Genomic DNA, 23,666 nt, shown 5'->3' with positions numbered 1-23,666 from the left:
TGTGGGTACTAACAGACCAGTGTGTCTCCCCCCAGAGCATAGACCTTTGGGAGTGGATCCACAGAAGCTTACGGGTATGTTTCCACTAAACTCAGTGTTGTGCTCAGCTGCTCAAGCACCAGGACTTAACGAAAGTACCACCATCTTGGAGTTTTTCCGTTTCATGAGACTTTCTGTGACATACTCATCTTTCATTTCATATATGTGTCATTTCATCCTCCTCATAACGTTAGCCACAAAGTTCTAGGTACTAGAGCAAAATTACTCTTCAGTGGTTTCTTCTTATTTATTTATTTATTTATTTGGAGTGTGTATTGCTAGTTATCCCATCATTATCCATAATCCTTATCTGTTTCTTCACACAATTCCATATGATAGCATGAAACCAATTTTCTTTGAACAATTTTTGACCATGTCCTGTAAGTAAAAGTTTTATAATGTAGATATTAGGAGTTAGTGAAAGGTTTTAAACTGGTGCGTTGTACTTCAAAATGGCAAGTTTAGTAGAGCTGGTCTCCAGTGCATTATTTCTCCATGTTTCCATAATCCCAGTGAGCCACTTGAATTTCTGTACAGTGGTGTCTTGAGCAGTATTTTCCCATTCTCCTGGGAATATTATACCCACCCACCCAATTTTTTTTAAGTAGGTTCTGTGCTCAGTGTGGGACTCGAACTCACGACCCTGAGATCAAGAGTCGCATGCTGCACTGACCGAGCCAGCCAGGCACCCTTGTACCCACCCATTTTTTAGTGGTGTCGAGGCTGTGGAGCTCTGATTGACATTTGCTGCTCCCTGTCTTCAGTGCAGGGATATTCCAGGTTGATCTGGAGTGGGCTAGTGCTCACAGGGCCCCATCCTTCAGTGCTGACAACATCGTGTTTCCATAGTAGCTTCAATGTCCTCATTCATTCCATACACTTCTCCCTCATTTTGTGTTATCTTGGATGGGTGGCGAGGTCTAGTAATAGAGTGCTTGAGGTTTGAGTAATTTCAGTTACTGACGACTTGCATTAGAAGACTATAAGGCCAGTTCAGTGTGACCCTCTCATCATTCTGATGAAGTTTTTTCTTTGTTACTAATGGCTTTTAGTCAACTCATTCTCTATGCCTTAAATAGGATTAACATATGTTGCTGTTTCTAATATACTCTTGGTAAAATATGGTCTGACTTGATTATCAAAGTGATGAGAGAGAATTATTTTCTATGAAAAACAGTGTTGATCCATTCTCCAGTTCAAGAACTAAAACTTATTTACTTGCATTAGGACGGGTATTGGTTATCGGTAGAATTGGGGAAGTTGGATAATGGGCATTTTTCAGGTGATCTCAAAACTTAATTCTGTCTAATCCTTGTAATCTCCTCTTCCACTTGGCCCTTTACCAGAGGCTTTAGGTTGATGGTTTGTGTGCCAGATCCTTCTGTTTCTGTACCTGGAAATTTGATGAAAAGTAGGAAATGGGATCTCGATCAGCCACACTGGGACATGCCATTCCTTATGGATGTAATGCCGATGGGTTAAAAAAAGAAAATCCCATTAACTAGTTCAGAATGGCCTGTTTCAGAATTTCTTTAATGGCTAAGAAAACCTCCAGGATGTTTTCAGAAGGAAAGAAAGATTTTAGTAAAACAGAAATTACTTTTTAAAAGACCTTTTTTCAAGACAAAACTTAATTTTTTTGGTCTAGAAATATACGTGCTTATCATGGCTTTCAGAGAAGACCCTGCACTTGAATTCTTTATGTTCTCATTAGAGTTTTCAGATCCAGCTCATGATTTGGGGAATTTGTGATATGCCAGTTCCTTTTTCCCAATATAGTTAATACATTTCTTACAAATGCCTACTTTTTTTTGAGTAACAAGTGAGACGGCTAAGTCCCTGCTTATTCTGTCATCTTATGTGTACACAAGGACAGCAGGAACTCCTAAGTAGATCTCTCCGAAGGCTCTACAGCCGTGTTGGGACTAGCTCAGCAGTGAAGCTATTCTCTCTGAGAAAAGAAGACACAGACATGCCAAAAAAAACAAAGTTAAGGCTTTAAGAGACAAAAGGGTGAGAATCACAGGAAGGTTGGGGGCAGTCATTTCAGCCAAAGAAGCTGGAAGAACTCAGATTGTAGGGACTTCCAGAAGCGCTATTCCTTTCCTTTCATAGTGAAGGAAGATGCCTCTAATGCTCTGGAAGATTCGTGTTCCTACCAGCAACCTCCTCTGTGTGTGGTGTTTACTACTGGCCATGTTATGTCTGAAAAGTCCAAGGCTTTCCCTGTCACTGGCTTTCTCTGTTAAAAATTGTCTTTTTTCCTTCCCCTTCCCCATTTTTGCTTGCGTTTTCCCTGGCAGGTCAATGAGGTAAGCAAGATCAACGTTAACATCAGATACCAAGCTAACCCATCCATTGATATGACTAATCTCCTCTGCATCCGTCACCATGTCTGAGCATCCTGCTTTGTTGCTGTGTAACCTCATCCTCCCGCCATCCATCTGCTGAGCCAGGCTCTGTCTTGCTGTTGGCATCTAGCCTCGAAGCAGGAGTAGGCATGGAATGTCACCCACAGGTCCAGTCCTTTGAGCTGTCAGCACCAGATAACTCTTCTTCCCTTACTGCACTGATTCAAGAGAGCTGTTGGGAACCTTTGTCATTGGTTGTGGTGGGGGGGAAACATGGGAGAATTAATTGCTCTTTTGTCTGCATGTCTCTGTTTTGCCAAGGCCTGAGTGTTGGTTGCCGCCCCTGCCTGGCTGACAGTCTTGTATGTTCAGTTACGCAGCTCCTTCAAGCAAGCCTTCGGGAAGAAGAAGTCCCCCAAGTCTGCGTCCTCTCATTCAGACATCGAGGAGATGACCGATTCTTCATTGCCTTCCTCACCAAAGCTACCACACAACGGTTCCACAGGTTCCACGCCACTGTTGAGGGGCTCTCACTCCAACTCCCTGTAAGTCTGCTGTCAGGGACGCACGTGGGTCGGACGATGCCTTTGGCCCCCAGGAACCCTCCCAAATAGGAGTGGATAGGTGTCCTGTTAACCATTCATTTTCTCCTTGGAGTTTTGTACATCATGCTTTCATAGGACTGGGCATGTTCTTCAATGTTTTAGGACTGGAGAGGTTGAAAGAGAAAGTAATCTTACATTGTTCTGATGGTGTCACTGGGTGGCCATGGGCAAGTGCTTAACCCCTCTGTTTCCATTTTTTTATTTGTCAAACTCGGATAATGGTTGTTGGGTACTTATCCTATCCTAAGGATCAGACATGATAAATGGATGTGAAAGAGCTACAACCATCTTGCTGAGAGGGGGAAGATAGTGTTGTGAATGTTAACAGTTTTTGCTGAAATTTTAGTTCATTTTTGTGATAAGACTTAAAGAGATTTCACCATTCTTCTCTGATCAAAATTTGGTGGTGATTCTTTCTTTCTTTTTTTTTTTTTTTTTTTTAAAGATTTTATTTTTTTTTTTTAGAGAGAGAGTGAGAGAGAGAAAGAGTACAGGGGGGGGGAGCGGGAGAGGGAGAAGCAGACTCCCTGCCGAGCAGGGAGCCCGATGCGGGACTCGATCCCGGGACTCCAGGATCATGACCTGAGCCGAAGGCAGTCGCTTAACCAACTGAGCCACCCAGGCGCCCGGTGGTGATTCTTTCTTTGAGGTCAGCACTCAGCAATTGGAAGTTTAAAAAATGGAGAAGACTCAGTGATAATTCTCTTTATCAAAGGGTTCTCTATTTGGTAAAATGATTCATCACCAGGGACTCCCCAGTAAATTTTAAACGAGTCAATCTGTAAAGAGCTCTTCGGGAACACAGCTGCTTCTGTTAAGTGAGACAGGTGTTTGCTCACGGGACATTGGCTTAGGTGCTATTCCCCTTGGCAACTAGGTATGCAGATGGCAAAAGTCCTCTTCTCTTGCCCAGCCAACCTCCCATGATTTCCAGTGAGCACCCACTGATCATTGCTCCATCAGGGGTGTAGGGAGACAGTCCTGTGCCCCATCTGAAAACAGAAAGCCCAGACTCTGGAGGCAGGAGCGCATCAGGAATGGCTTGAGATCGACAGGTGGGGACCCAGGTGTCAGCTCAGAGGGTGGCACAGCCAGCTCCCTGCAGCTGTGAGAAAGATTGTGGCTGCCCCATAGGACCGAATTCCCTGAGAGGCCATGGTATACCAGGCCAAGAGGGAAAGAAGAACTGCAGCTCAAGTGCTTTGCAGGGACATTTAGTGAGATGAGACAGTGGCCGGAAGACAGCCACTGTGGCTGGGGTTGGACGAGAAAGTGGGTGTCTGTAGATGCCTCAGTTTCATCATGGGTGAAAGTGAGATTAATTACATCTCCTTCCCTGGATTCTTGTGAGGGCCCAGGCAGATACTGTGCATGAAGGACCTCCTCCTTCTTCTCCTTCAGTCTCAGGAGGCCAGGTGTAGGGAGCTGTCCCTAAGTCCACTTAAGCAGCAGGCCACCCTGCTGAAGACCGCAGCCGCACATGTCTCGCAAGGCCGACGTACGGGATGGGTGCGGGCAGTGTGGACGAGGGGCTCAGCTGCGTCTTTGCAGCGCACCAACTGCCTGGACACCACAGAAGACAGGAAGTGGGAGACCAGAAGCGGCAGAGAGCCTCGACTTCTCAGCAACCCCAGCCACCCACGAAGCATGGCTCTTCACTTAATTAGCTTAGCAGCTCCTCTCCTCTTGAGGAGCTCCCTGGTAAGAGGATGGCCGCAGGTTCGTGTACTTCGTTATGGGTGAGGCGCAAACCAGGGTGGGTGGGGGTCACGGGGGATGGGACGGCAGTGCATCCCTGCAGTGGCCACCCCAAGTCTGTGCTCCTGTGTAAAGAATTACATACCCGAGAGTGTGAGTCCTGTTTGACCTACAGGGAGCCTGAGAGGTAAATAAGGGAAAGGTTGCCTGTGACTCAGGCAGTCCATCATCCCAGAGCATCTCAGTTTCTCTGACCAGGAGAAAAAGGAACTCCTCCCCTATTCTTTATTTGTGGATTTAAACGTTGGATGTAACAACCCACGTGAGCAGGGCTCTGCTCTAGGTGTGCTGCAGAGACCAAAGCCGATGTTAACCAGAGTCCCACCCCTGGGGATTAGGGACCAGTGGGGACAACGCACTATAGCTCATTTCACTTCTGAGCTTCTGTTCCCGCTCCAGGCCAGGCACCGGGGACAACAGTGTACCAGATGGATGAAGTGCCAATTCTGGTAGACCCCGGGCAAAAGGCAGACATGAAACAAATCTGAATAAACCAGAAAACAATCAGCTAAGGGTTCATGCTGGGAATTAAAATAGTATGTTGGGATACAGAGTACTTGGCAGCAACTGTGGACAGGGTGGTCAGGAAAGGAGGTGACATTCCAGCTGAGATCTGCATGATAAGAGGGACCACTGGTTAGTTCTGGTCCATAGCACTGACTGCTGTAACATACACAGTCCCAGAGCTCAGTGGCTTGACATAGGACTGTTTATCTCTGGTTCACTCTGAACCCAGCACAGATACTCCTCGTCAGTGAGCAGGCGGCCTGCCATGGAAGGCTCCTTCCATCTTGTGCGCCAGCCATCCCACAGGACCTGAGTTCTCTGCTGAGTACTCTGTGTCCAGCCAGCAGGTGGGTGGGGGGAGGGAAGAGAGTGTGCAGGAGAGTTTTATGGGCCAGGCCTGGGGAGACACATGTCCCCTCTTCCCACAGTCCACTGCGCAGGGCCCTCCCACCCACAAGGAAAGAAGTGAAATCTCCGCACCCAGGAGGGAAAGGAAATAGGCTCCCTGCAGCCTTCCTGACCCCCAGATCGCAAGGAGCCTAAGGTGGAGACAGGCTGGGTGTGTCTGGGAAAGAGGGATGGCCGGTGTGTGGCGAGCGTGGCTGCTGCATGATGGGAAGTAGAAAAGTGGTAGGAAAGGAGGCCATGGAGGCAGTCAGGACCAGAATTTGGGAGGCTTTGAAGTCAAAATAAATTTGCATCTGCTTCTATGTGTGATGGGTTATCAGCCATTGGAGAGAGGTTTTGTTTTGTTTTGTTTTTAAGATTTATTTGAGAGAGAGAGAGAGAGAGAGAGAGAGACAGCAAGGGGTGGAGGTAGAGGGGCAGAGGGAGAGGGAGAGAGAATCCCAGGCAGACTCCCCTCTGAGCACGGAGACCGATGCCGGGCTCGATCTCACGACCCTGAGAGATCGTGATCTGAGCCAACATCAAGAGGTGGATACTTAACAGACTGAGCTACTCAGGCACCCCATGGAGAGGTTTTTTTTTTTCTTCTAAGTTTACTTAAGTAATCTTTGCATCCAGTGTGGGGCTCAAACTCATGATCCCCAGGATCAAGAGCCACACGCTCCACTGACTGAGCCAGCCAGGTGCCCCATGCATTGGAGAGTTTTAAGCAGGAGTGTGAGATCATCTGAATTCATGTTTCACAAAGATCAGTCTCCTTTCTGCAGATAAGGAATTCGGGGGAGCAAGAGTAAAAGTATGGCAACCACATAAAAGGCTAATAGCGCTCTCCCCCCGTCCATCCCACTCTGGCCTCTTTTCTGTCCTTTGAACACTGCAGTCACACACCCCCGGGCCTTTGCCCTTTCCGTGCCCTCTGCCTGGTACACTCTTCCCCTAGATAGTCTCTCTCTTCAGGTCCCTGCTCGATGTTTCCTTCTCACTGATGCCTTGCCTGCGCACCTTGCATAAAATAACACCCCCACCACAGCCAACACTCCCCGTCACCCCCTTGACCCATGCTCTGTTTTTCACCATGGCACATGTCACCACCTGACCTGTAGAGTTCCTCAAGTTATTAGTTCTTTGTTCTTTGTCCCTACCACCACCACCACCCAAAAAAATACAGTATGAGCTACATGGGGGTAGCTACTGTGGGACTTGCAGACATTCAAATATTAGGTGAAACAAATGGTAACTCAGAGTAGTAGTGAGTCCTGGGTGGCTTTAAGATGTGTTCTAGAAGAAAGTTGACAGCACGTGGTGATGTCAGGTGTGCGGGAAAGAGAAGAATAATCCTTGAGTGTTCCTAGATTTGTAACTTGCGTACCTGGGTGTGTTTCTGGAAAGGGTAGGAGGCATGGGCAGGGCAGGGCAGGCTTCAGGAGCTCTGGCTTGACTGTTAAGTCCAAGCTGCTCAGGAGACATCCATGTGGAGGCGCCAGCCAGCCTGGGACTCCTGCAGGTATAGATCTGGGAGACATGGGCTCATGGGTGGTCCTGAAAGCTGGGAACCTGGAGGATGCTCCACAGGGCTGGAGAGAGATGGAGAGGGGCCAGAGGGCCAGCAACTGAGCTCTGGGTGCTCTAAAGAGCAAGGAGAACAGCCAGCGGGATGGGCAGAGGTGGGAGGAAACTGGGAGCAGAGAAAAGAAACTGCTGGGAGGGGGGCGGAGGCTGGGCCAAGTGCTGCCAGGCAGCTGGAGAGGATGAGGGAGAGTGGATGATGCACTTGGCTGTGCAGCATTCCCGGTGGCCATCGAGAGCATGCTGCCTCCAAACCCGCTCTCCCCGTAGGGATTGGGCGGGGCAGACCCTGGGCTCTGCTGCCCTTCTCTGGCATTCCACAGCATCCAGGCACACTGGAGATGTTTTTTTTGGTCTGGTTTTCCAGAGTGTGGGCAGAGAGCAAATGCTTCTTTCCAACCTTGAAGGGTTTGTAAGAATGTACAAATCTAGATGTGAGAGGAAGTTCAAAGAAGAAACCCAAGGCAGAGGAGTCAGGGGTCCAGAAAAGTTCCTACCCTGTGGGCAAAAAGAATGGTGGTATGGGAAGGCAGTGTTTCCCACACTTGAGGCGTTTAAAATTAGGTATGCCACCAGCCCTGCATCTGGCCAAGACAGTGGAAATATGGGAGTAACATGTTAGGGACGGAGTCGGAAAAAATCTGCATCAGGTTGCTTCAGTAAGTAGTCCATGAAGTGGACGAGCATGTATTGAGTGCCTGCTGGATATAGTTCAGGAGCATGGACTCTAGACTTAGGAGACCCACCAGATTCTATCCCAATTCTGTTATCCTGATTTTTTTAATGGGCACGTTAATCTCTCTAGGACTCAGCCTCCCCCTTTTTAAAAGGGGATAATTGTTTTTTGGGGTTTTTTAAAATTTATTAGGTTAGTCACCATACATTACATCCTTAGTTTTTGATGTAGTGTTCCATGATTCATTGTTTGTGTATAACACCCAGTGCTCCATGCAGAACGTGCCCTCTTTAATACCCATCACCAGGCTAACCCGTCCCCCCACCCCCCTCCCCTCTAGAACCCTCAGTTTGTTTCTCAGAGTCCGTAGTCTCTCATGGTTCATCTCCCCCTCTGATTCCCGGCCTTCATTTTTCCCTTCCTATTATCTTCTTTTTCTTTTCTTTTCTTTTTTTTAAACATATAATGTATTATTTGTTTCAGAGGTACAGGTCTGTGATTCATCAGTCTTACACAGTTCACAGTGCTCACCATAGCACATTACCCCCCCCCCCCCGTGTCCACCACCCAGCGCCCCCATCCCTCCCACCCCCACCACTCCAGCAACCCTCAGTTTGTTTCCTGAGATTAAGAGTCTCTTATGGTTTGTCTCCCTCTCTGGTTTCATCTTGTTTCATTTTTTCCTCCCTTCCCCTATGATCCTCTGTTAAAAGGGGATAATTGTAATACATCTCCACGATGGAGTAAATTAAATAATATACATCAGATACCTGGCACAGTTGTTCATATATTCAGTAAGCATTTGCTGAGCACCTATTACGTATCGGCCAGTGTGATTACACACCGGAAGTGATGCCGAGAACCCTGGTCCTGGAACAGCCAGCAGCCATGCAGGGGGTAACCTGTTAAGCGCAACCAAATTATCAGACCTAACAGAAGGCTAGTGTAGAAGGAACCAAGGGAAAAGGTGCTGCCTTGGGCACTAGGGTTAGAGACTAAAACTTAGCTGGGACTGTTGCAGAAGAACTTAATTTTGGGGCACCTGGCTGGCTCAGTCGGTGGATTCTGCCAGACTCTTGATCTCAGAGTTCTGAGTTACGAGCCCATATTGGGTGGAGAGATTGCTAGAAAATTAAATCTTAAAGAATTTAATTTTCAACGTCATCTCTGTTGAGTAGGATATTCCTCCCATGTCATCTTGCAGTTGTGTGTTTCTGAGAACTGGGCTATTTTGGGGGAGCACAGTACTCTTGGTGCACTTATTCTCAACACAAGCCTTATCTTAGTTTGCTTCTCTTTGTAAAGTCACTGGCCAGGTTTTGCGAAGTAGCCCATGTAATATATCCCACAAAGCAGGTGCTGAAGAAGTCTTGTCTCTCTTGCTGTGAAAGCTTTCTGGGGGGAAGGTACAGACCCTGTGAAGGAGACTGGGGCAAGACGCCTGCCGCAGAGGGCCAGACACACCAGACTGATGGTGTGAATCGAAGCCAACAATTCCCTGCAGTGAACTGGAGCCTCCGAGGTCCATGCAGGGCGCAGTTTAGCAAAGACTGGAGTGTCACGATGGAATTTGGTTCAGACTTTACACTCCATTTAAACCAGGAAACCATACTCCTCTCTGAAGAAGAAGCCAGTGTTTGCGAGCTCCCTCTGCAAACCTTGGCAAACCAGAAAAGGCATGACCATATAGTTAAACCTTACAAACCTTAGGCTAGTCAAAGCACAGGGGTGGGGGGGTGGGGAGAAGAGGATCTGAAATCTACACTTGATCTTAGGCAAAAGGCCAAGAAGCGATAGGAGGATCTGAAGTCTAAAGATATTTTCTAGCCTCTTATCCCAGATCTTTTAGCCTCAGTTTCTCACAGGCATAGGGTGGGAATAATCATAACATTTTTAGGAGTTTGTTAGAGGTTTTAGAAGATTTTGAAGCCAAGAAACTTCCTTGGCTGCTAACCACTTTTAAAAATCAGAGGTAGTTTTCCTCTCTTTGCATCTCTCAAATGAAAACCATTCAGGTGCAGGTCGAGAAAATAACAACAGAAAAGATTTGGCCATTCAGGTGTTAAACTTTTCTTCTAGTCCTTTCTGCCCCCAAAATACAATTACATCTCTTTTAACAATTATAAATGGTTTCCCTCTGGCAATGAACACTTCCATACCCTCAACCAGTTTTACAGGTCAGGCTTTTTTTGGCCTCAAATCCAGGACTTGGTCTTGGAGAGTGGGCTACACGATTATTTCTGCAGAGACCACATGTTCACCATGTCTTTCGGAGATAATCAACCTCAGCTTTGTTAACTTTATGAACGTGGAGTGTTTTTTTTTTCTTTTCCTTTTTTTCTATCTTCAGTCCAAGAAATGTGAAAGCTACTCATTCTGGATCACCCCTAACCCTGGATCCAATGATCTTTGAAATCAACAGACCTTTTTTTTTTTTTTTTTTTTTTTAGACAGCCCTCTTTTCTAACATGGCAATTCATCATGACTTTTCTGATCTTCCATTTAATGCTGCCTTGTCAGGTATCTGAACAGCAAACCTAACTAATCACAGAAGGAACCCAGCCTAGATGGACCACCGCTTAAGACAGAGGGACTCCACGGGGCCCTGGGGTCCCCCGATCTGGCATGCAGCTGGAAAGACATCAAGCCCCACACAACTGTTCAGTTTTCACATAAAACTGGGACTTTTGTGTCATATCCTCCTGTCTGCTTTCTGATGATCTGAGATGCTTCTCTTTCTTGCCATGAGCTTATTTAAGCAGTCTGGGCAAGTGGGGGGAAGGAAAGAATGTTGCTCTCTTAAGACACTTTTAAAAGATTGAGTTTTAGAATGTAACCCAAAATAGACTAATTCCTTCCACGAGAATCTTTTGGTTACTTTCACTTTGGGGCAAATAAAAATCACCCCTCAGCTATTTGACCTTAGAGTGTCTAATCTTTAAAACAGACAGTTGACCCTCCTTCTCTGAGTGGGTTTAGATCTCAAGGGCCATGCGGTGTCATTACAGGGTCCCAACTGTGTACACATTGGGATGGGGGGATTGGTTTCAAACCCCGAAGGTTACTACTCCCTTTTGCCGACTCCTGTTTATCCCCGATTATTGGAATTTTGCTGAAGGCACACCAAAGCCATTCTGATCGCCTGAGCTCTGCAAAGAAAGAGCGTAGAGAAGCAATATGGTCTGTGAATTTCAGGAGCTTTGGTGTTATCGCCTCCGGGAAGCCCCGGCCGGCTGGTTAGACAGGGTGACTGCCGAACAAACCTGCTGGTGGACATGGGCCGGTGGTCAGTGGAGGACTGAAGGGAGATGATCGCAGAGCTGCTCTCATCAGTCAATACCTCTCCTTCCCTAGCATTTCAGAGTGCATTGATAGTGAAGCCGAGACGGTCATGCAGCTCCGAAATGAGCTGCGAGACAAGGAGATGAAGCTGACAGACATCCGCCTAGAAGCCCTCAGCTCCGCACACCAGCTTGACCAGCTCCGGGAGGCCATGAACAGGATGCAGGTGAGCCCCGGAGCACGGGCCGAGCCCCAGGCTGTCCGGGAAGGAGCACTGCTGTCCGCCATGCCCCCGGGTCCACAGAAAGTGTCAGCCCTCTGCTTTGCGAGCCTCTTTCTCTCCTCCTCTCTTTTTTGCTCTTTCTTTTCCAGAGGAGCAAGGCTCCTTCTCTTCTCATGCCCTCCCAGATATTGCTCAGAGACGAATCTTTTCAAAGCCCAGGCAGAACCATGCCTCCCCCCTTGGTGTGACTTCCAGTGGCTCCGCGTACCATGGTTCCCACCCCCCCACCCTGCCGAGGGCTTCTGTGGGATCCTTTGTACTTGGAATCTGCCACCCGCCCACTTGCAATTCCACTTCCCAGACTCATCAGCCAGAGGGAGCCCCTGACCGCTCCCTTTGCCGGCGCCAGGAATTTCTGTGTCATAGTCCTTGTGTCCCCTCTGCGGGGAGAGCCTTCTGCACAGCCCAACTGGATCCTTCCCTCAAGGATTAGCCTCCCCCTCTACAAAGCTTCTCCAGGTCCTGCATCTGTAAGAGTTAGTGCCCTCATCTGAATTCCTCTAGAGGTATTCTCACCTACCACCCTGGACTAGAAGGCGTTTGGGTCTTCTGGCTGTTCTTTTTGGGGCATCCCTTTCTCTGGATGCAGCCCCGATGCTGTGCACATGGTAGGTTTTTCCCTGTAGAAGTGTAGAGATGAAAGAGCCCTGTGGGCTCTGCCAAATGGGCCCTCACTGGAGAACCAACATTTCCCAAAGGAGGTTCCGTAGAGTGCTTGTTCCGTGAGAGGCTCTGAAAGGAGAGCTCCAGGCTCAGCTGTGTGTAGGACTGCTGCACACTCTGCGCCCCCTCTCAGGTCCACCGTGCAGAGGAGCTCCTAAAGGCTCTAAGCCCTACGGGAAAGAAACCTGTCAAGCCCAGAGTCTCGCGAACCTCTCGGATGGTAAGACTCTTTCTCAGTTAAGACTCAGGCAACAGGCTCTGGGAAGCATTTCTGAGGTCTTCAAAGGCCATCTCTCCACAAGGAGAGGACTGAAGGGAGATGCCCCGCCAGGCAGGGTCTTGTGTGCACGCAAGAACAGCCAGCGCGGCCAGACCTCGCCGATGGTGTGGCTGGCCGGGCCTCGGCTTGGATTCCCGCCTGTTCCCTGCACGGGACTATCCCGTCCCTCCTCCAGAAGATGCTTGTTCGTGTTCCATCCACCTGGTAAGCGAGCCTCTCCCTTACTCTTTGCAGAGTGAAATAGAGAAGCTGAAAGCTGAGAATGACCGGCTGAAGTCCGAGTCTCAAGGCAGTGGCTGCAGCCGGGCGCCCTCCCAGGTGTCCCTCTCGGCCTCCCCTAGGCAGTCCATGGGCCTCTCCCAGCACAGCCTGAACCTCACGGAGTCAACCAGCCTGGGTGAGTGGCATCCCGGGGCTGCGGGCAGGCCAGGGCCTGCCGCCGGCACTCCACTCTCTGCGCAGGAGTCCCAAGAGAAGCAGATGAAAAGATCAAATGGCGAGGCAACAGGCGTGCGTGCACTTGGGGTGTGTGTGTGTGTCTGGGTGTGCGTCTGCTACCGACATGAGCTCAGCCGTTAGACTGCTGTCATGCTTTGCTCCAGTGCCCCCAGTTCTCCAGGCCATTAGCTTGGATCCTCTTGTCCACCATGCTGAGTTCTGTTTGATCCATTTTAAGAGGCTGACCTACAGCTGAATGCTGCATAGAAACCCCATAGTAGCAGGTCCCCGTTGGGGCAATGGCTTGGTCTGTGGTCTTCCTGCCTTCAGGATGGATTCCTGGCCAGCACCATCATGAGCGAACATGACGTAGGTTTTCTTTGTAAGCATATTGAGGCTGACGCTTTGATTTCTTACCCATGACGCTGCGTTGCTATCCTTTTGGTTGAGCCTCTGCCTCGCACTTCCATTTGGCAAAGTGCATCGTCAGCCTGCTGGTTCTTTGGTTGGTCCACCATTGGTTTCTGTGGTTGCATTCTCCATTCTGCCCTCTCCCCTTCCCCCAACCCACTTCCCTGCACCCCGACACCTGGTTTGTCCCGCTGCCGTGCCAACAAGCAGCGGGGGTGTCGGGAAGCCGGCTTTGCTGTCCCCATGTGCCTAAGGCTGTTGATGTTTTCCATTCGCAGACATGTTGCTGGATGACACTGGTGAATGCTCGGCTCGGAAGGAAGGAGGCAGGCATGTTAAGATAGTTGTCAGCTTTCAGGAGGAAATGAAGTGGAAGGAGGTTAGTCGGATCCCTTTCCCTGCTCTGCTTGTCCCTACCTAGTGTAGAGATGGCATCGTCAGAGCGTATCACCTCAGCACCAAAGGTGATTCGGAGGTACTACTAACACTTTCCTTAACTAACCACGATCCCCAGCAGCATTTTGACACGATTAAAGTAAGCAAACGGCCCTTCCCTCCTCCCTCTCGCGTTTGGAAAGTCTAATAAAGAGTACTAAAGATACTCCCGTGTCGCCCTTGCACAGAACTAACTAAACACTAACATCGGTCAGAAACGGCTTTTCTGAATTTGATGTGTTCCGAAAGCCCTTCAGGGGCAGCTAAGCACAGTTAGCGCAGAAGGCACAGAAGCAAGCTGACCAAATGCAGCTGACCAAGAGCACCAGTCTTGTCCAGTGTTCAGAGACCGCGGACAAGGTGGGACACCGACGGGGCCAAGCCACACAGGTGGCTGACGTGAAGCCGGTGGGGCGTCCCGACTCCCCAGGACTGAGGAATCTTGAGTTTTCTGAGTGGTTCCTGTTCTCTTCCAGAGCCTGAGGAGGCCACACCCACGCTAGGGACTATTTTGGGGGTAGGGGATGGGGGTGGACAGAGTTGATTTTTAGCCATTGATTGAATCCACATGATGCTCTAACAACCATCTCTCAAATAAGCGGAGGAAGATTTCACGAGGGGTTATTTCAAGTCCTTCTTCAGCTCTTTGTTTGTTGTTTCTCAGCATCCTTGCCGACACGCTGTTTGTCGCCTAGGAGTCCAGGGAACTCTGCAGTGCCCACCACGGCAGAGCTGTCTGCAGCCAGACGCTTTGCTAGAGGATTCCACTGTGTGGCTGGCTCTCTAGTCTTGTTGAAGGTGGGGAGGCCCAGATTTTGGAGCTGCCAGTGATTATCTCCTCATCTAACCTAAAAATATGTGTCTTTTACATATAAAAGTAAATATAAAGAAGTCTATTTTCAGAGCTTAAGTAGTGGCATGATAAGACTATCAGGGAAAATTCGTTCTTAGAACATTCTTACAAAAAATTCAGGTGATATCTGGGGATGTGCATTAACCCAGTGATCCCCAACAGGAGCAGGTAGATTCTACATTTTACAGAAGTTTGAGTCCCTTTTAAAAACTCTGTTGTTCTGGATCACTATGGCATCCAGATGAAGTTGGTCAACCAGACGTCGTTACCTCCATTTTATAACTGAAACCTAGCGCCAAGCATCATTTACTTGAGGCTATAAGGCAACTGGTGAGGCCAGATCTTCTCACCATAAAACTGGTGCTCTTTTCTCTGCTGATTTTGCTTAACTGCCACATACACCCCCACTGCCTGCTGCCACTCTCCTAATTCTGTATTCTTCTGAGCATGTCAGAGCGAAGATTTTAAAATGCGACCAAATGGAATATTCTATTAATTTTTCTTTAATCATTGTGATTAGTTAACCCCCCCCGTGCAGAGAGCCCTGTGGGTGAAATTCAAAAGCAGTAGAAAAAGTATTTTTTGTGAACTTTGCAGAGTTTTACTTGTTTTCTGATTTGAGTATGTTTTAACTTTTAATTAGCAGAAAAGCAATAAACGTTATTTAAAAAAAAATAATTGAGCATATTCTATTCTGAAGGAGTTTAAGATCTAGCAAGGAGATAAACTTGATATACAAATAAGACATAAATACCTAAAAATAAACAAGTACAGAATATGATAATATATCAGTTATGTACAGAACTGGTGAAGCAATGTGAGCTCTGCGCCTGGTGGGTTAATCATTGAAGGCTTCCTGGAAGAGGTGAGTTTGCAAGCAAGGTTTGGAAAGGGAGAGATGGCAGACAGGAGAGGGGAGAGCATTCCAGGCAAGGGATGTGATCTATGCACTATACAAGGCACACCTGTAGTAGAAGGTTCTAGATTCCAGAGAGGAGATCCTCTCTTCCTGACCCATGGACTACTGTTTTTGCAAGAGAGCAGGGAAAGTTTTTAAGACTATTGTATTCCATCTACGTTGTATTTGGTGTTAATAACAAATAGGACTTTTATTCCCCCTCTCAAACCATTGGTGGAGTCCTAAGGCAATCTGAGTCCTTGCTAAACTGTGTCAGAAAAGATCCGCCTGTTTTTCACCTGCGTACATTTCCTTACCCTTAGGATTCCAGACCACACCTCTTTCTTATTGGCTGCATTGGAGTTAGTGGCAAGACGAAGTGGGATGTGCTCGATGGGGTGGTTAGACGACTGTTCAAAGTAAGTGTCTTAAGAGGACGGCTACGGTTGTCTGCCTGAAGTGGGGGCCTGGGCTCTGGGAGGGAAGGGGCGGTTTGTGTCCTGAACGTGGCCACTGCTTGGGTCTGCCCCCACCCTTGTGTTGCTGGTACTTGTCTCTGGGCACTCCGGTAACAGGGGGATGGTGAGAACAGACTGGTGATTGGCCAGCCTGTTCCTGGCTACCCTTGGCAGTGGTTGGCCAGCCAGTGAGAGTCATTTCCCTGGCCTCAAGCAGTTATTTGAGCCTCGCATGGTGAACTGCTAATATCCAAATTCTCTCTTCACCTTAGAATTGTGTCCTATTGAATATACTTTGAATGAGTGCCCTGTGGCCAGGGCTAAGACCTCAAATTTCCATTCTTCATTTCTGGGGGATTTGATCTGACTTGCCCAGCATCCTGGCCAACACTTCAGAGTCTATGATTTGTGCTTCATGTGACATTAACATCTGATCAATGTCCAGAGTCAAAGATGTTGGCATAGTTATTTTCGTATTTGTTCTAGTCACATCACTGGAGTGAGTGTGGATGTTTGTCACGGGAGAAATAACTCATGAGTACTGAGGAGAACCTGCAAGCACAAGCTGGTTTGGAAGAAGCTTTTTGTACCTTTTTTTCCCTACTGTCCTGAAGGGAATCAGCAATCATAAGCGTTCATTAATCATATCCCCTAAGCATTATTGGTAGCCTGCATTTTTGGTGCCAGAGACCATGCTAACATTACCCCAATTTATTTCCAGGCCTGTGAGGAAGGTCCTATTATTTTCCCACTTAAAGAGGAGGAAAGCAAGGGTCAGCTCACTTGCCCAAGATCATGGAGCTAGAACACAACCACGTTGGTCTAGTTGAGTTGGTCTGACTTTAAAACCTGACTTACCCAGTCCACTCTGGTCTCTTTCTAGCATCTAGATTCAGGTGGCTTCACCCACAGGAAGCCCTGTGTTCTGTTCTCTGGCCAAAGATCTTCCCCATCTTGGCAGGCTGTGGAAATGTGACTGGCCAAGGGATGTGAATGGCTGAGGGAAGACAAATCCTGCTTCCTAGAGCCAAAACCTGAACTCTGCTGAAGGGCAGTTTAATCTTAGATTAAAAAGACAACAGTTTAGGCTGAAAAGAGCCTGTGGGGCGTCACGTGTGAGGAAGTGAGACCATTAAAGGTAGAGAGGCCTGTTCTTGATATTCCACGTCAGTCATCATCCAGCTACCTCCTCGTCCACGGACCTTCGGTGCAGGTTCACTGACCTAAAACCTTTTGGTCACTCACCTCAGAGGGCATACTTTCCAAATTAAACACAGTTTTTCCTGTTTAAAGACCAAAAGCTGCTTTTTTCTTGCAGCCCTGGGATTTGCTCCTTTTATCATAAGTGTAGAGTTTGCTGTGAGCCAAGAGAAGGGGCCGGTGGGGAGATTTCTTGTCCGAATTACTTTCTCATGAATTTTCCAGCACTATTCACAGGCCCTGGTGTCTTCAGGACTTCAGCTGAATTTAAGAAAAGCAGTCTAACTTTTCCTTGCCTGGTTCATCCAGACTAAACGTTCACGATTGTGTTAGGGCTCCCTCCACATCACTAACCAAATAAATCTGTACTTGAAGAGGCCTGTGATACTTGGTCATCATCCCCATAGAAAGCTCTTCCCCCTCCTTGTTCCACAGCTCGGTTTCAACCCAGGCATCAACTGAGAGAGAAGATGATCATAAATCACCCAAGGAAAACATGAGTCATGGGCAGATTTCTAGCCACATCTTTGACGGGGTCTTGATTTTATTCTTCCCAGGAATACATCATCCACGTCGACCCCATGAGTCAGCTGGGGCTGAATTCAGATAGTGTTCTGGGCTACAGCATTGGGGAAATCAAGCGCAGCAACACCTCCGAGACCCCCGAGCTTCTTCCCTGTGGCTATCTGGTCGGCGAGAACACGACCATCTCTGTGACCGTCAAAGGTAATTTGGCCGACGGCGGAGGTCGGAGTTTTCAGGACTTGAAGTTTTTGTTTTGTGACTTGGCGTCAGAAACCATGGCCACAGTTTTGTTTGCACGTGTGTGTGGGTAGGTTTCTCTACCTCTGCAACCACAGTCCTTCTTACCTAAGCAAGTTCAATGGCCTTTAGCTTTTTCCACACCACCGGAAGCAAACAATTTTAGTTTATTGCTGAAGTTCTATAACAAAAGGTCCCATTAAGCCTTATGACTCTGAGGTGTTGGAATCTTAATAGCCCTGCTGAAACGGGGCTCCGCCGATACCCACGGGTTACTCTTGCCAGCCGGCCTTGGACGTGGTCCTGTTCTACAGGTGGGAGCTGCGATGTGCTCGAGGGCCACGCGTGCCCACGCACGGCGCTGCTGGCCCTTCCAGGTGCCTCATCCCCTAGGGATGCTAGGCCCCAGGCCGAAGTGTGTTCCAAGGAACGCTAGGCCCACAAAGTATTCTTGTGGGGGGAGAATCCTGGCCAAATAAGTCTAGAAAACTGCCTCATTAGACCCATTTGTGTTCAGGGGACAGGAAGACAGGAGTGTATGGGTGCTGGGTGCACTAACTCCAGCCTCGGATACGCTGACTCCGGTCAATAAGAAGGCTATTGAATCCAGTCTGACACAAATGTATTTGACTGCAAAAGCCCTTTTTTCCCTCTATTTTATGAACCTCCCGCCGCCAAAGAATAGATTAATAAACACTGTGCGAAGCTCACCCTTCAGGTTGTCCCATCTTACTTCCCTGTAACTCACAGCTTTTGACTGTAGTTTTAACAGGGCACTTTTGGGGTTGTTTGATGCAAGCTTTGTTTCCTGGTTGGGAGGTTTTCCAGAAGCACCCCACCATTCCTTAGGAGCAGGAATCCACACCTTGCTCTGCCATTGACGGGCCTAACGTTACCGCTTGAGCCTCACACACAGCCTATCTTACCAGCAAGTGCTATTGCACACACGTGGCCTCGGGTGCAAGTGACGGGAACCTACCCCAAACTAGCTTTAGCGGGAATGCTAAACGCGTGTCCTGCAGTGAGTTCATCTGCAGAACAGTCATTCCCAGGGGGTTTTAGGGCAAAAGACCAAAAGAGCAGCGTATATGTAGAGAGAGATGTTTTTGTGGGTTTTTTCCTCATTATTAAGTTTAGACGAGAGACCCTGCATTCCGCACTTCGCATCGAGTTTCAACCAGTGTAGGCTACACTGAGCTCAGTACCAGGAGAGTCTTAGGCCTGTACCCGAAAGATAAGTCCTTTAGAAACCTTCACTGTGGTCATTCTGGAATAGTCTCCTGCATGTAGGGGCCATTCTCGGTTGGGGGGGGATTAGAAACAAGCATATAAATGCATTTGTGGGGTCTGTTTGCAGTGAATAATTATGTAAAAGGAAGATACTGTTATAAAATAGAATAAATGGGGGTGCCTGGCTGGCTCAGTCAGTAGAGCACGTGATTTTGATCTCGCGCTTGTAAGTTTGAGCCCCACATTGAGGGTAGAGATTACTTAAAAATGAAATCTTAAAAAAAAGTGGACTAAATGCTCTTCAATATATTTTTTACCTACATACACTAGTTTTCTTAAGGTGAGTTTTAACAGAGTTACTTTAGGTTTTAGACAAGTAACCTTGGGTGGATCTTCTCTTGAGAATGATAATCAAGAAAATAATTTTTGTTTTTTTTTTTAAAGATTTATTTATTCATTTATTCATGAGAGACAGAGAGAGAGAGAGAGAAAGGCAGAGGGAGAAGCAGGCTCCCCGCTCAGCAGGGAGCCCGACGTGGGACTCGATCCCAGGACCCCGGGATCATGACCTGAGCCGAAGGCAGATGCTTAACCATTTGAGCCACCCAGGCGCCCACAAGAAAATAGTTTTTAAAAAGCCAACGACCCTGGGTGGCTCAGTAGGTTAAGCATCTGAGTCTTGATTTTGACTCAGGCCATGATCTCAGGGTCTCGGGGTTGAGCCTCACGTCAGGCTCCACCCTCAGTGGGGAGTCTGCTTCTCTCCCTCTGCCTTTCCCCCTGCTCCTGCACACGCTCTCTTTCTCTCTCTCACTACAAATGAATAAATAAATCTTTAAAAATAAAATAAAAGTAGATAGCCAACGGCCCTGGGGCACCTGGGTGGCTCAGTCAGTTAAGTGGCTGCCTTGAGCTCAGATCATGATCCCGGGATCCTGGGATCGAGCCCTGTGTCTTGCTCCCTGCTCAGCGGGGAGTTTGCTTCTCTCTCTGCTCCTCCCCTCTGCTCATGCTTTCTCTCTTGCTCTCGCGCTCTCAAATAAATAAATAAAATCTTAAAAAAAAAAAAAAAACCAACAGCCCTGATGGGTGGAGCTGTCCCACGTAGGAAAGAGGAAAGATACGTTTCCTCTTGACATTGTTGAGGCTCAGAGGTCTGGGTGGGTAGCATCTCAGCTTTCGCCTACCAGTCATCACATACCTGAATCAAATGGCATTTCTTTGCTTTCAGGATGAAAGCGTGGCCACCTCTGTGGCATATCTGAGTGTGGGCAGCGGTGGCACAGGGCACAAGAGACAACAGGGTGACAGGCAACCCCAGGGTCTGGGCAGACACGGGAGACTCAGGTTTGGGCTGGGCAGACACCAGTAGCACGGCAAATCCAGACAGACAAGCAGAGCCCAGAGTCTTAGGAACTCTGCAGAGGACAGATGGGGCCCTCGGGCCCGGGTGTCAGAGTGGAGTCTGAGTCTGGGCGAGCCGGCAGAGCCAGGTGCTAGACCACACCGTGCTCGTGAGCAGGCTGCAGTGGCTGCCTGCGCTCAGCCTCCCGTGTACCCAGGTGGGCAGCCGTCTCAGAGTGGCCGCCGTGGAAAGAGCCAGGCAGACCCAGGTGGCAAGCGCAGAGCTACCCATTCCACAGGGCTTCAGACCCTTCCTGTCCCTCTCCAACACAGGGCTCGCGGAGAACAGCCTGGACTCCCTGGTGTTCGAGTCCCTGATCCCCAAGCCCATCCTGCAGCGCTATGTTTCCCTGCTGGTGGAGCACCGGCGGATCATCCTCTCCGGCCCCAGTGGCACCGGGAAAACCTACTTGGCCAACCGGCTGTCCGAGTACTTGGTGCTGCGGGAGGGACGGGAGCTGACAGATGGTGTCATCGCCACCTTCAACGTGGACCACAAGTCCAGCAAGGTGAGGAGGTCATTTGGAGGCTGCCACCCAGCCAGGGGGTGCCGTGTGGCCCTTTCAGAACTGTCGAGGCCACCACCGCCCTAATGGGAAAGCAGTGTTGCCCGGGTGTTCTCCCTTGGGCTTGTGAAAGCCTGGTGGCGGAAGTCAGGATGGGGTAGCAGAAGGGAAGGCTTGAACCCAAAACTTCCAGTGAGGAGTGCCATCTGTTAGGCGAGCTGGTTCATTTCTCACTTGCCCGCTCTGAGCTGGCTGTGATGCTCAGTGCTAGGAGTCCTTTAGGATCACCCCAGAAGCATCCATTTTAGTTTACCAAGAATTTGTCGTGTGCCTACTTGGTGCTCTTTTTCTCCCAAATGAAATGTCCTCTTGAGGAACAGTGCTGACATTCATAATATCAGCTCACATCACAGACTGCTTGCCCATGACCAACAAACTGGCCACCTCACGATAGTACCCTCAAGAGAGAGGTCGTGGCTACTCTCCTGTCACAGAGAAGGGACCTGAGGCTCGAGGCAGGTGGCCATGTGCCTAGGAGCCCTTGGATGGTACAGAGCAGTGGACTAGGGCTTAAGTCAGCGTCTTGGACTCCAGAGCCAGCAAACAGGCTCAGTCCTGCTTCATGGGGACTGATGGAGACGTCTGGACCTGGTCCCGGGCGAAGATCGTGAAGTGGTTTCTCAAACCTGTTCACTGTTCACGCAGTGGGAGGTGATGGATGATTCGCTCGGGCTGGCCCTGAGCAAGGGGACTGGTGAGTCAGAAGCGATTGGGAAATGACTCTTCTGCCTTATGAATCACCTGGCAGGCTCAAAGATACAGATTCCTGGATCTCATTCCCAGATGACGGCTTTCAGTAAGTTTGGCAGGCCGGAATCTGCGCCATTCAGTTAGCTGGGTGATTTTGATGTTGGGCTGGAACTAGAGAGAAGTTGTCAGGGTGCCGGTACCCAGAGTCTCTGTGTGTGAGCCTACTAAGGGAAGGCACCCTCTTCCAGGACCAGTGAGAGAAGGACCCTAGGCATGTGGCTGGGGATCGAGCCCAGGCTAGATTTCATCCCCCTCTCACGTTCCCCTTGACCAGCACCCTCTGCAGAGTACAGCTCACCAACCATACCCCACGAGCCTCAGCAGGGGAAGGAAGGCTCTGGAAACTCTGTCCTTCTCAGGTGCCTGAGACCACGAACCCCTGGTGGAAAGGGGCTAAAGGAAAAAGAAATTACTAGTAACTTAAAAATGGGGCTTTTTCTGATGTTAGCAAGCCACACTTTGACTCAAAAGGGAGGCCCGTGTATGTGTTTGTAGGAGGTGGAGGGAGCATCACCCTGTGAGCTCTCAGGCTAGCGCGTAGGACCGTCTGATGTGATAAAGAACCCGCACCGCGGCAGGCCCCGAGTCTGAAGCCAGGCACCTGATTTTGATGTGCCCTAGCCTCCTCATTGGTAAAACGGAGATAATCCCAGTGCCCACCCAGGAAGGTTCCCATAGGGCTACAGAGATTGTGTGTGTGAGGCTCTAAGTCCCTGACCACTATTGCTATGATGGTAACACCAGCAGGCAGGCATTGTGGTCCCTGGCCGGTCCTCCGCTCACCGTTTCGGCCTTTCCTCTTTGGCACCATTATCCCTCGTCTTCTGACACACATCCCTCACTCCAGCCGGGCTGCGCTGCATCCTAGTTCCAACACAAGCCAATCCCCGACCTCTTCTCCACAGTTCAGTCCAGACCTTCCAGGGCCCCCTCTGCATGTTGACCCCTCTGCCCTGCACTGTTGGCTAGTTGTGATGGCACTATGAGCGGTGCGAGCCTGTGCAGGGGTGGGGGGTGGGGGGCGGTCCTTTGCTGTGTCGATCCATCGAGGACTTCTGTATAAGTGGCTCTCACGCAGGTGCTGCGGAAGTACAGAGGTGTATAAGGCACCCGCCCTTGGGAGCTTACTGCAAGGTGGGCATAATAAGCAATATCAAGAAAAATGACAGCACTTGTAGACAGGTGATTAGAACAGGGATGCAGAACGATGCCTCAGCACCCCACAGTGCCGTGCTCCTGCCCCAGGCAGGTTTTCTATTACCTAGTGCCTTCCAAGAGGCAGGACCCAGGCTTTCCTCACCCCCTGCCCACCCCACATCTCCTGACCCCCCCCCCCGGATGATGTTGTGTAGCAGATGGGCACTCAATACAGGTTCACCACATGGCCTACTGAAAGGCCTTTCCGCCTGTGTTGACCTGGGCAAAGTGAAGGCTCTGAGCATGTGCATCTTTATTGGGGTGCATTCACCCACTTATTCTTCCCCCGGCCTCCCCAGGAATTGCGCCAGTACCTGTCCAACCTTGCTGACCAGTGCACCAGCGAGAACAACGCTGTGGACATGCCCCTCGTCATCATCCTCGACAACCTGCATCACGTCAGCTCCCTGGGCGAGATCTTCAATGGGCTGCTCAACTGCAAGGACCATAAATGGTAAAGGGCAGCTCCCGACCCCGTGGCCCCCAGAGGACGGTGGCCACGGGATGTGTGCTGCACGGGCACGGTGCCCACACAGCCTGGGCTCCGCGTGGGGGGCGGGGGAGGCAAGCAGCCATCTGCCTGCACCTGCCGATGCCACGGGCTTCCATGAGCACCTTCCCTGGCTTGCCTTTGACTCACAGGGCC

At 49.4% G+C, this 23,666-nt stretch overlaps 1 protein-coding gene across 3 annotated transcripts in view; it reads left to right on the top strand.

Moving 5' to 3' along the window:
- NAV2 (neuron navigator 2) overlaps positions 1-23,666 on the top strand; it is a 394,949-nt gene that overhangs the window by 356,771 nt on the left and 14,512 nt on the right. For 2 of the 3 annotated variants that reach the window (XM_044919654.1, XM_044919651.1), the window contains 9 exons: positions 2,343-2,351; positions 2,763-2,935; positions 11,265-11,418; positions 12,653-12,815; positions 13,546-13,646; positions 15,777-15,872; positions 17,669-17,837; positions 20,781-21,016; positions 23,320-23,474. In XM_044919654.1, coding sequence (XP_044775589.1) covers positions 2,343-2,351; positions 2,763-2,935; positions 11,265-11,418; positions 12,653-12,815; positions 13,546-13,646; positions 15,777-15,872; positions 17,669-17,837; positions 20,781-21,016; positions 23,320-23,474 — 1,256 coding nt within the window. The remainder of the gene's footprint in view (positions 1-2,342; positions 2,352-2,762; positions 2,936-11,264; positions 11,419-12,652; positions 12,816-13,545; positions 13,647-15,776; positions 15,873-17,668; positions 17,838-20,780; positions 21,017-23,319; positions 23,475-23,666) is intronic. The other variant, XM_044919653.1, reaches the window with a different exon arrangement.

Source organism: Neomonachus schauinslandi, chromosome 11 (assembly GCF_002201575.2).
Source record: "Neomonachus schauinslandi chromosome 11, ASM220157v2, whole genome shotgun sequence".
In the NCBI taxonomy this organism is placed as follows: Eukaryota; Metazoa; Chordata; class Mammalia; order Carnivora; family Phocidae; genus Neomonachus; species Neomonachus schauinslandi.
The sequence above is the reverse complement of the archived record's forward strand: the minus strand, read 5'-3'. Positions and strand labels throughout refer to the sequence as shown.